Raw genomic sequence first — 13,441 nt, 5'->3', positions numbered from 1 at the left:
CCCTGAGTACCGTAGATCCTAAATAATATATCGTGGACAGACTGCGTAAATGTAAATAAAACATTAATTTAATCGAGCAAATTTTAGTCTGGGTTAAACGAGATTACGTCCTAACAGTAGCAAATTAATCCATGTTCTCTGGGCAGAAGAACTACATATCCCAGAAGGCAATAGAGAAACATTGTCCTTCCCCAAGTAACTACTGTAGCTAGCTAGGTACTTTCGAACTGTCTGTGTTTGTTTTAAGAGAGTGCTGCTAAACTGTCACATTCCAAATGTTTATCCCCTCGAGTGATGGTAATACCTTTTCTCTAGCATTCATTGAAGACTGAGGAGCGTAGCGACAGACATCTTTATCACAACTGTGATTGACAGCGAGCGAGTTTGTTTTGCTAGCTAATTAGCCATCTCTTCCGTGGAATCTCGGATAAGCCAGCAAATTAGCAGTAACTCGCTAGTTCATGTAGCACCAGTCGAAAAGGTTACCCGAGGGAGCTAACGACAACGTCGGCTGGGGTAATGGGTCTGCTGTCTTGAAACATTAACTTGGAATACGATGCCTGGCTTGCTGGCTAGTAGGATAGGAACTGGATAGGAAGGTAAGTAAGGCTACTAGTACGGGAGCTAGCTAACGTTAACTATCTCACATAACTGAGACACTGCTAGCTAGGGCTGGAAAGAAGTTGGCAAGTTCGATAGCTAACTTTAGCTAAGACAGTCGTTTGCTAGAGGACACTGGTTATCAAACTAGCTATATGCCGTTCAAAGTTTGTCATGCCATGTTTTGTTTGTGTGGACAGTGTGATGCAGTGATTTTGCTCCGGAATTCCCCATGGCAGTAACGTTGCCCACTAGCACTGCGATATCACTTGCACAATCGGCCCTTTAAATTAACAGTGGACTTTTTGGACTGTTGATGTCTGAAATCCATAACCCAGGGCACAACCTAGAAGTCAAATAAGCAAACATTAGTGATACTGATGCAAATAATTGAACAACAGTGGAAATCGGAATAAGTGAGACCATAGAGAATTCACTGAAACGGAGCAGCAAATCACATTGACGCTCACTCCTTGCGCTCTTGTCCAATAACTTGCAATGGCAATTACAACTTGAAGACTGGGTTCATTTGCATACCATATTCGGTTGGAAGTTCAAAAGGTGGTAGCAGTAAAGAGAAGAGCGTTCTCCCTATTGTGCCTCATTTCAGACTCGAATACCTACTGCAATGGAGGTGGTAGGTGGGGGAAATTTGCAGAAAGTCACTCCTTTAGCTAGAGAATTATCCCGGATTTTCAACAGCTACAATAAACACTCCATACAACTGAAAAAGAATCTGAAGGAGACCAACGCATTTTTCCGGGAAATAAAACGCAACTACAGTAACGCCTGCGCATCGGCCGCCAGCTCGGAGGCAGCTGCTCTGGAGGCAGGTAAGAATGTAAACCTGTTCACATTTGTTACCTATAATTACCGCTTTTCTCGGCATCATCACAACAGAATGTTCAGTAAAACTTCCACATTCCTCAGAAAATGGCATGCTTATCCAAACATGCATATCTAACTATACCATATTAAATGGTTAGGTTGTCACATCATGTCACACACACTTCAGTACTTGAAGTTACTTTTATCCAAGCAGCTACAGTACTAGCATTATAATATGCCTGTCACTGAAGGACCCTGGCTGATTCTTTTACATTATACAGACTTTGCCTTCATTGAGAGCCACCACTCAACACGTTTTGGAATGTGCTTATTGGTTCCAGTGTGAAACCCTATTAACTTTGGACAAGCCCCATAAACATATCAGACTACAAGCAGAGGAATGCCAGTCATTCTAGAATGAGTTTGAGTGGGAACTCTTCTGATTGTGGTCATTCAAGGAGGATTGAATTAGGTACAGCAGACTCTGCACATCCCATAATGTTCCAATTAGGAATGTGCACAAGTGCTGCTGATGTCAGGCAATTCCTAAAGGGCCCACAGGTTTCTGACCTGTACCCTATTCATATACGGTGGTGGGATGGCAAATACAGGTGGATATTGTTAATAGTTTAACTGTGTTCTGAATGGGAGTAATGAGGTAGGGTAAATGGCCTATTCCCTCACAGGAAAAAAACAACTGTTTGCCGGACAGAGATTTCTTTTGCAACACGTCGACTGTAGAAAATGCATTAAATAGGATTTAGAGGGAAATTAACAGATTAGGGCCAGCTAAAGTCTATCTCAACAGTATGACCTGACAAAGGGCACCAAGTATGCTGAGATTCCCTCTTAAGAAAGAACTGAGGCAAAAGGAAACATGTAATGATGATAAATAACATAGTAGGCTACATATCCACATGCTGTAAGCCATCCTAATTTCATAATTTTAAACTCTGCACTAGTCACTGCACTAGTTCATTTGGGGATAGCCTGACCTTGAAATGTGTGTGGGCTGATGAGCAGGGTGTGAGTGTGATTCTCACGTTCCTGTCTAGGAGATGTGAGTTCTTTTGAGCCACTGTCTAATAGGGCTGTCATTCAAGCCCAACCTACCTGTCCACTAAGGTATGTTGGTGGGATTAGTGTCACCACTACACACATTTACACACACATTTACCAAGAATGTTTCAAATTTCATGTGAAAAGCAAATCTATCCTTTCCATCAAGTAGGGCTGTAAATATCTCTTTCAGTCTAACAACAAACCACAGAGAGGTTGCCATGCCAGATGACATGTTTCAAGCTCTAGTAACATGCTACAAAATGTGACCAGTCATCACTGAATGGAAAGTGCAGCTGTTTAACCTAATTCCAAGTGGATGTTTTTATTAAGCCTATAGGCCATTTTTATACAAAACCTTATGAACTCAGTCACCGCCTTTAGAATCAGACACATACACAGACACACACACACACACACACACACGGCTGGTCTTTCTGGCCTCAATTAAAAACCTTATGAATGCCATAGTTGTGTTAAAATGAGCTGCCACCTCCTTAAGCAAGGTGTCTTAAGTGAACTTGAATAAAATACCTAATTAGATGTAGAAAACAGTACAGTAGGTATATTTTTTTTTAATGAAAGTACTGTGGTTCAATCATTCATTGGATTATAAGGCCTACTGCGTGCAAAATGTTTTAGGCCAAACACCATGCAGAGTAATACAAGATAAACAGCTGCAGAGGAAACAGTGGCAGGTTGGAGAAAGAGGGAGTGAATATAAGGGGTGGGGAGGGAAAGAGAGAAACAGAGTAGAGCAGTCCATTGCTGGCATTGTCTTTGTCTGTTGTATAACTGCTTTAGAACGTGACTCCGCATCATGGAGGATTATGACCATTTCCTGTGATTCATTTAGGTTGAAGATGACAAAGGTTAAAACAACGGGATTCTAATATCTCATAACTCTGCAACAATGGGGAAGAATTCTAAACAATGGGACTAGCAATGCGAGTGAAAATTACGAAAGGGAATATTAGCAGTACAGAAAGTTCGCCATCAAAGTGGAAAATAAACACAATTATAGTGCATTTCAGCTAACTACTCAGCAAATGCATAGCATAACGGTTTTATTGTCATTCTAATAATTTAAACGTTTTTCAAATGATCTACAGCTACTTTATTACTTGATTTCCCGACCGCTGGTCACGTTTTCTATGCTAATCCTGTAGAATCAGCAACGGCGCTGGTTCAATTATAAAAAATATATATATTTATTGAACGCTCCCGCATGGACTTATTACGTTGTCTTAACCTGTATGTGCATTCGGAAAGTATTCAGACCCCTTGACTTTTTCTACATTTTGTTATGTTACAGCCTTATTCTAAAATGTATTAAATCGTTTCCCCCCCCCATCATTCTACACACCACACCCCATAATGACAAAGCGAAAACAGGTTTTTAGAAATGTTTTTAAATTTATACAAAATTAAAAACTGAAATCACATTTACATAGGTATTCAGACACTTTGCTATGCGACTTGAAATTGAGCTCAGGTGAATCCTGTTTCCATTGATCATCCTTGAGATGTTTCTACAACTTGATTGGAGTCCACCTGTGGTAAATTCAATTGATTGAACATGATTTGGAAAAGCACAGTTGACAGCACATGTCAGAGCAAAAACCAACCATTGAGATCGAAGGAATTGTCTGTAGAGCTCCAAGACAGGATTGTGTCGAGGCACATATCTGGGGAAAGGCACCAAAACATTTCTGCAGCATTGAAGGTCCCCAAGAACAGTGGCCTCCATCATTCTTAAATGGAAGAAGTTTGGAACCACCAAGACTCTTCCTAGAGCTGGCTGCCCGACCAAACTGAGCAATCGGGGGAGAAGGGCCTTGGTCAGGGAGGTGACCAAGAACCCGATGGTAACTCTGACAGAGTTCCTTAGTGGAGATGGGAGAACCTTCCAGAAGGACAAACATCTCTGCAGCACTCCACCAATCAGGCCTTTATGGTAGAGTGGCCAGATGGAAGCCACTCCTCAGTAAAAAGCACATGACAGCCCGCTTGGAGTTTGCCAAAAGGCACCAAAAGACTCTCAGACCATGAGAAACAAGATTCTCTGGTCTGATGAAACCAAGATTGAACTCTTTGGCCTGAATTGCAAGCGTCACATCTGGAGGAAACCTGGCACCATCCCTACTGTGAAGCGTGGTGGTGGCAGCATCATGCTGTGGGGATGTTTTTCAGTGGCAGAGACTGGGAGACTAGTCAGGATCGAGGGAAAGATGAACGGAGCTAAGTACAGAGATCCTTGATGAAAACCTGCTCCAGAGCACTCATGACCTCAGACTGGGGTGAGGGATCATCTTCCAACAGGACAACGACCCTAAGCACACAGCCAAGACAACGCAGGAGGGGCTTCAGGACAAGTCTCTTAATGTCCTTGAGTGGCCTAGTCAGAGCCCGTACTTGAACCTGATCGAACCTCCTCTGGATAGACCTGAAAATAGCTGTGCTGCAATACTCCTCGTCCAACTTGACAGAGCTTGAGAGGATCTGCAGAGAAGAATGGGAGAAACTCCCCAAATACAGGTGTGCCAAGCTTGTAGCGTCTTACCCAAGAAGCCTCTAGGCTGTAATAGCTGCTTAAAGTACTTCAACAAAGTACTGAGTAAAGGGTCTGAATACTTATGTAAATGAAAACATTTTTTAAAACCTGTTTTTGCTTTGTCATTTTGGGCTATTGTGTGTAGATAGAGAGGGGAAACTAATTAATAATTTTTAGAATAAGGCTGTAAAGTAACAAAGTGGAAAAAGTCAAGGGGTCTGAATACTTTCCGAACACACTGTATTTTCCACCTAATGATGAACCAGGATTGAATTGGTTGTGCTGTTAATATGGGTTGCCACAGAGATGGGTCAGGAGATAACAGACAAGGGCTTAAGGAGGGGCTTTGAAGTTAACACAATACATTCTCCCTCTGGCATTTCCTATGCCAGAAGTGCAGAGACAGAGAGATGCAAGACACCAGTTCACAACAGGTTCAGTTATTTCTCTATTGCAAGCCAATCCGTTGGAATTTGCTCCCACTCAAAGTGGGATATTAGATGGTGTTATAACATTACATTGTATTATCAACGTATGCAGATTTTTACTAGGCCTAATCCCTGAAGAAAAAGGCTTCTTCCTTACCCCTCAGAAGGGAGAGGGACAACAACTCATGCCCCCCCACCACCATTACTATTCCCTGTTCCCTTCTATACACCCATATGTTGTTGTCCCTTCTCTTAGGCCAGCTGAGCTGCATCTCCTTCCCCCGGCATGAGGAGGAGTTCCTGCAAAGCAACGTGGGCAGCGCCATCTACATCCTGGTACTTGGTCAGGACTGTGCCGCGCGCTACCAGCTGCTCAACTGCCTGCTGGGGGAGCGGCTCTTGCCCCTGGGGCCAGAGGCGGGCGAGGCCTGCGATGGCGTCCAAGGCACCTCCTGCAAGAGGAGGAAGCTGTGCTTCACCCACGGGCGCCAGACGCGACTCAGCCTGGCGCTGCCCGGCCAGTATGAGCTGGTGCACCAGCTGGCGGCCCACTGCGGGCGCTGGGATACGGTTCCCCGGGAGGACCTGGAGATCCAGGAGGAGTGTGAGGACCCCGCCCATAGGCTGGCTGAGCTGGAGATCACCCTGCACCACCCTCTGCTACAGGTATACCTACATTTGCACATGCGAGGAGGATTCCGATGGTGGGAGTCTTGTTTATGTATTTGCAATGTAAGCCTACAGGAGAAATGGTCAAAGGTCCTTTTTAATTATTGGTATGCTCATTGACGTTACAGTTTTGATTTGATAAATGCCTGATTTGTTGGCTCGCATGAGAGTGAGTCTTTTGAGTTTTTGGCTTTGATTGATGATACTGTCATCTCACTGATGATATGTTAGTTCTCTCTCTTATGGGAACTAGAATGGTAGGCTTGTTTTTAATCGTTCTCTCCAGGCTGGTAACATAGAGTAGATCAGTCCCCATGTTAGTCAGAGCTTTCTCTCTGGCACCAGAGGTTACTTACGGAGGACTAGTGGACTCCTCTACCAGGTGGACAGACACAGCCCATCTTGCTCGGCTGACTAACATGCCTTGGTTTGTGGATTGCACTGTGCTTGCTTGTTGTCACGTGCGGGTTGAGAAAAGTGGCGCTTAATCCTTCAAACAAAGGCCTCGCTTAGCTGGTCGCCATGGAAGCCAGGCTCCTGACAGCCCTGAGACGTATGCGTTATCTAGGCCCTGCCTGCACTGCCTTATAGTCCGCCCGGCCCCCCGCCCACCCTCACCGTACGTAATGGCACTGGGCTGGTGCGATTCACATGACCGGGGCACATAAGGAAAAAACTTCCAAAGTTAAACCCTTCACTGCGATGAGGAAGTTGCCATGGTTACGACTGGATCCTTCCAGCAGGGCACTGTTTGTTATCCCTTGTCATAATTTGCTGCCTGTGTTTTCTTTTATTTCTGTGTTTTGCCAAATTCATTATGATCGTAAGCTTCTTATTTGGAGCACAAAAAGCTGATATCAGGTTGCCCTGTCCTTAAGTTTTGTCGCTTTTGTGTTAAATTGGCGAGGCAGGATTCTGAGTATAAATGGAGTAGTGACGGAGCCAGTGTAGGTCATCACATATTGACTTATGTGATTACTCACACACATGAAATCAATCTTATGAAGTGGAATGCTCCCTTACCCATCTTATTTTTCCTGTTCTGTTTTCAGATAGGCTAAACAGGGTGCTATTGTTTACTCAATGATTAACAACACCTTACCTGAGAAGCTGCACAATTCTGGCTTGTATGTAATGTTTCTGACGCTTGTCAACCTAATTCATATTGTCATGATAATGCAAACGCATGTGCCAGGTTGGGTAGGCTAGGCTGTGGTGTATTTAATAATGTAGTCAGAGCAGTAGTTCAAAGAGCTGCTGCTGCTGTTTAATCAGGGGGGCTAGAGGCTGGCAGGCAGGGAAGCAGCTCTCAGCCCACTGTGACATTCACACAGCCATGGCAGAATCAGAGTGCCCTGTTTTGGGAGGCCAGGAGATAAAAGGGCTAACTCATTAATTACCCTCCCCTCCTTTGGGCTCCCCACCCCTCTCTCCCCAGGTTAGCCACACAGTGACACACATGACTGGGATAGTGCTAACCTATGTATGGATGCATTTCTCAGATAACCTCCCCGACATCAGTCTGCCACAAGTTCATATAGCCTAGAATGTCAGGCTTGTTTTCAACAATGGATCGAGACATCTTTAGCATAGACTCTCCAAGAATGCTGTTATTGGATCATACCAGTTTGAAGTGACAAACATTTATTAGCAACATTAGAAGTTTGAAAGCTTTTTAGATGTGTTTCTTTATCTAAAGAATGTTTTCGACTGAGAATAAAAAATGATTGCTTACATATGCAGATTGTGGGTTGCAACCGTCCATTATTGTCTGATATAGGGGTTAATCCATTTGAATTCAATCACTTTTTGACAGCCTCCCTTAATAATAATAATAATAATAATAATAGTACTTTTGAGGGGTGCTTATATTTGTCCTGTTGCTGGAATTTTTTTGTTGTTGCATATCCCAAGTACCCCTGAAACACCCACAGTGAGCCTCAGGACTACCTGGCATGATGACTCCTTGCTGTCCCCAGTCCACCTGGCCGTGCTGCTGCTCCAGTTTCAACTGTTCTGCCTGCGGCTATGGAACCCTGACCTGTTCACCGGACGTGCTACCTGTCCCAGACCTGCTGTTTTCAACTCTCTAGAGACAGCAGGAGCGGTAGAGATACTCTTAATGATCGGCTATGAAAAGCCAACTGACATTTACTCCTGAGGTGCTGACTTGTTGCACCCTCGACAACTACTGTGATTATTATTATTTGACCATGCTGGTCATTTATGAACATTTGAACATCTTGGCCATGTTCTGTTACAATCTCCACCCGGCACAGCCAGAAGAGGACTGGCCACCCCTCATAGCCTGGTTCCTCTCTAGGTTTCTTCCTAGGTTTTGGCCTTTCTAGGGAGTTTTTCCTAGCCACCCTGCTTCTACACCTGCATTGCTTGCTGTTTGGGGTTTTAGGCTGGGTTTCTGTACAGCACTTTGAGATATCAGCTGATGTAAGAAGGGATAGTAAGAAGGGATATATATAAATACATTTGATTTGATTTGAGTGGGGTCACAGCCAGGGTTGCCATTGTGGAGCAATTGGGGTTAAGTGCCTTGCGCAAGGGCACTGCAACAGATTTTTTTCACCTTGTCGGTTCCGGTATTTGAACCAGCAACCTTTTTGATTCAAACAAAACTTTCCATACATGTTTGCCCATGGAAGAAGTGGTCAGAAAGTGACTTTTTGGACTTTGGATAAAGGTGCTCAAAGTTGACCCATTTTGCATACCCACCATACCAGGAGACATCCATGTCTTCATCACTGGAAAAGATAAACGGTTGAGTTTGATATCATTTTTAAAATCTTACAAACAGGGTTGTCAAACTATTTTATAATTTTTTGAATTTTATTGTCATTATCTAAAAACGTGTAAACTCCGGTTTTGCACATGTTGTAGCTACTTTACATTATCTGTGGTTTTTTGTTGTACCTGCCATTGGTTGAGGCACAACATGCTCTCGAATACAGGGTGGGGGTAATTTCAATCATAGAAATAAGTCCATTCTATGAATTTTATCCCGTTAGACCACTGCAATTTAGCTGGCACACTATTGAAATGCACATTTTATTGACATGGCTGCCGGTCCACCCACGTCAAATGTCAACTTAAATGGTCATGTTTATTCTATGATCTTTATTTTCTATGATTTCAATAGATTTCCTATGGAGGATTGACAGTATAATTTAAAACAACAGATGTTCCCATTCAAGTCAACATTCTCTGATGTGTGGACCTCCAACCATCTTTGTGATACAAAAGTAGAAATTTCAGTGTTATTCCCATTTGAATACGTTTATCAGCCAAAACATGACACCCACCCTGTATTCCAGAGCATTTTGCGTCTGAACCGGTTGCGGGCACAACACAACCTCAGATGATGGAAAATACGGGTATGAGAATATAAAAACATCTGAGTTCACGTGTTTTTAGATGGTTGACGTTAAAGGTTAGAAAATGTTATTTTTTATTAACACATTTTTCCAGTAACTATAAAATAGTTTGACAGTGCTGTTTGTAAGCTTTTAAATGATATCCATCTTAACTGTTTATCTTTTCCAGTCTTGATGATATGGATGTCTCATTGTATGCAAAATAGGTCAACTTTTTGCACCTTTATCTCTAATGTTTTGGCATTCAGGTCCAAAAAGTCACTTTCTGACCACTTCTACACTGGGCAAATATGTATGGAAGGTTTTGTTCAAATCAAAAGGGGTGCTGTCAAAAAGTGATTGAATTCAAATGGATTTACCCATAATGGTGATAAAATAGTCTTCAAAATATCCCATAGATATTCAGCAGTTGGACTACATTTGGAAATTGACTGCATTATGGCAATTCAAACATTCTATTTATTTTGATTGGTTGTGAAGAAATGTTTGCACGCTATCTTTGTTCTAAAGAGACTGCTCAGTTGGCCAAAGCTCTTGTTTCTTGGAGACGGGACTGACTGTCTCCTTTGTGTGGCTGTGTTAGTCATTTCTCTCTCTCGCTCTTTTACAGTCTGCCCCCCCCCCCCCCTCCATTTCTCTTCCTCTTTCCCTCACACGCTCTCTCGTTCTATTTCTGTGGCTGTTACTGTGTAATTAATCAAACGTGGAGTGAAAATGTTTTCTTGCTTGGGTTTCTGTTGCCCTCCCATACCCTTTCCCATGACCAGACAGGTCTGTGTTTGTTTTTATGGTGGATGGCACTGGCAGCACATACTACGTCTGAGTTTTGTCCCAGTTAGAAAAACAATAATGTGACTGGTAGTAGTTTATGTGGGGGCCAATGAGGATTGGATAAATATTGTGTACTACCCTGCATGTTTACTCAACCTAGGAATCTTTTTATTTAAACTCCAGTACAAAAAATGAGTGTAAGGACATTTCTCATGCAAGAGAATGATACTTTTGTTGATACAGGTAACTGCCAAAATAAAGGAAGCACTTGAGTAAATGAGGGATCTGGTTGCTCTTGTATGGTGTGGGATTCATTTCCTACCATGGTTTAGGTCCATTGAACCCTTTAGAGGGTAAGGTAAACACCAATAAATACACAGCCATTCAGAGTGGTCACTTTCAATCTATGGCGAATAAGTTATATCCTGATGGGGTTGTCTCTTCCAGGATGACAATGCCCCCATCCACAGGGCACGAGTGGTCACTGAATGGTTAGATGAGCATGAAAATTATGTAAACCATATGCCATGGCTGTCTCAGTCACCAGATCTCAACCCAATTGAACACCTATAAGAAATTCTGGAGTGGCTCCTGAGACAGCGTTTTTCACCACCATCAACAAAACACCAAATTATGGAATTTCTCATGGAAGAATGGTATCACCTCCCTACAATAGTAGAGTTCCAGACACTTGTAGAATGTATGCCACGGTGCATTGAATCTGTTCTGGCGGCTTGTGGTGGCCCAACGCCCTATTAACACATGTATTATTATTTAGGCATTTTTCATGATTTATACAGATAACACAGACAGAACAGGTAGAGGGCAAAACGCACACGGATCCCCTATCAAATCCAACCTCCCCATGCTTTAACAGAGCCCAACTCCAAAACCAGACTTAAAGCAGGCATGATATACAGTGAGTAATATAACAAAAAAATTTAAAATAAAAATAACAAAGATATTATAAAACAAAGAGTAAAAATAGTGATACAAATTCTAATTTGGGTTGGTTTATGGAGTTGTGAAATTAGCTGGTTCCAAGTCTTATACAAGAGATAGGAAAGGTTGTCAGATATTTTAAAATGTAATTGCAGATCCCCTAATGGAGTAGCATATTTTCTCTAGCTTGAGATGTTGGATAAAGGAAGTTATGCAATGGTTAAAAGTAAGAGGGAACCGATCTTTCCACTTAAATAGTAGAAGACGTCTAGCTAGAAGAGTAGTACATGCCAGCATGTTGCCATAGAACTGTTTAGAGGGTCCTCCTGTGGTGCCACTCAATAGAACTGTTTAGAGGGGCCTCCAGTGGTGCCACTCCCAATAATGCAATAAAGGCAGAAGGTTTCACAGGTCTCGCAAAAATTGATATCCATAAATCTGTCGATTTCGGACATGTCCAAAACATGTGCAATAAAGTGTCAGGAGTTTGCTTATATCAGTCACAAGTGAGATCTATTTCTGGTCTAATCTTGGATTATTTAGCCTTTGAACAATGCAGCCGATTTAACTATTTTAAATTGAATTACAGCATGTCTTAGACATATAGATGAAGAATGTATTCTCAGAAGCATATTCTGCCAAATTTAATCTGAAAGTTGTTCACCTAAATATTCTTCCCATTGGTTCTTAAGAGTTCAGGGAATCCAGATTGTGCTAGTTTAACGTATAGATCAACCTTATTCCCCCTTTGATATAAGGGTTCACTTTAAAAAATATAATCTAGGTGGGTGTGATGGGAAGTGATTAGTGTATGAAGATACAAAACTACGCAATTGTAGGTATCTAAAGAAAGGGGATCTAAGAATATTGAACTTTTGTACTAACTGTTCAAAAGATGCAGAATCAAATCAAATGTATTTGTCACATACACATGGTTAGCAGGTGTTAATGCGAGTGTAGCGAAATGCTTGTGCTTCTAGTTCCGACCATGCAGTAATATCTAACAAGTAATATAACCTAACAATTTCACAACAACTACCGTATACACACAAGTGTAAAGGAATGAATACGAATATGTACATAAAAATATATAAATGAGTGATGGCCGAACGGCATAGGCAAGATGCAGTAGATGGTATAGAGTAAAGTATATGAGATGAGTAATGTAGGGTATGAAAACATTATATGAAGTGGCATTGTTTAAAGTGGCTAGTGATACATTTAATTACATCAAGATGTAGTAGATCCTATAGCGTACAGTATATACATATGAGATGAGTAATGTAGGGTAAGTAAACATTTATATAATATAAAGTGGCTAGTGATAAATTGATTACATACATTTTTCCATTATTAAAGTGGCTGGAGTTGAGTCAGTATGTTGGCAGCAGCCACTCAATGTTAGTGATGGCTGTTTAACAGTCTGGTGGCCTTGAGATAGAAACTGTTTTTCAGTCTTGGTCCCCGCTTTGATGCACCTGTACTGACCTCGCCTTCTGGATGGTAGCGGGGTGAACAGGTGAACTCGGGTGGTTGTTGTCCTTGATGATCTTTATGGCCTTCCTGTGACATCGGGTGGTGTAGGTGTCCTGGAGGGCAGGTAGTTTGCCCCCGGTGTTGCGTTCTGCAGACCTCACTACCCTCTGGAGAGCCTTACGGTTGTGGGCGGAGCAGCTGCCGTACCAGGCGGTGATACAGCCCGACAGGATGCTCTCGATTGTGCATCTGTAAAAGTTTGTGAGTGTTTTTGGTGACAAGCCGAATTTCTTCAGCCTCCTGAGATTGAAGAGGCGCTGCTGAGCCTTCTTCACCACGCTGTCTGTGTGGGTGGACCATTTCAGTTTGTCCGTGATGTGTACGCCGAGGAACTTAACTCTCCACCCTCTCCACTACTGTCCCGTCAATGTAGATAGGGGGCTGCTCCCTCTGCTGTTTCCTGAAGTCCACAATCATCTCCTTTGTTTTGTTGACATTGAGTGTGAGGTTATTTTCCTGACACCACACTCCGAGGGCCCTCACCTCCTCCCTGTAGGCCGTCTCGTTGGTAATCAAGCCTACCACTGTAGTGTTGTCTGCAAACTTGATGATTGAGTTGGAGGCATGCATGGCCACGCAGTCGTGGGTGAACAGGGTGTACAGGAGAGGGCTGAGAACGCAACCTTGTGGGGACCCAGTTTTGAGGATCAGCGGGGTGGAGATGT

General features: G+C 42.7%; 1 protein-coding gene across 4 annotated transcripts in view; it reads left to right on the top strand.

The window, feature by feature from the left end:
• The first annotated feature begins 145 nt into the window (after positions 1-145).
• LOC139535782 (dual serine/threonine and tyrosine protein kinase) overlaps positions 146-13,441 on the top strand; it is a 43,576-nt gene continuing 30,280 nt past the window's right edge. Inside the window, exons 1-3 of one of the 4 annotated variants that reach the window (XM_071335572.1) lie at positions 146-599; positions 1,211-1,433; positions 5,726-6,135. In XM_071335572.1, the coding sequence (XP_071191673.1) occupies positions 1,229-1,433; positions 5,726-6,135 (615 nt within the window). In that variant the 5' untranslated portion in view covers positions 146-599; positions 1,211-1,228. Of the gene's footprint in view, positions 1,434-5,725; positions 6,136-13,441 lie in introns of all 4 variants that reach the window. The other 3 variants (XM_071335571.1, XR_011667193.1, XM_071335570.1) reach the window with 3 other exon arrangements.

The sequence above is a fragment of the Salvelinus alpinus genome, chromosome 12, assembly GCF_045679555.1.
Source record: "Salvelinus alpinus chromosome 12, SLU_Salpinus.1, whole genome shotgun sequence".
Lineage (NCBI taxonomy): Eukaryota > Metazoa > Chordata > Actinopteri > Salmoniformes > Salmonidae > Salvelinus > Salvelinus alpinus.
The sequence above is the reverse complement of the archived record's forward strand: the minus strand, read 5'-3'. Positions and strand labels throughout refer to the sequence as shown.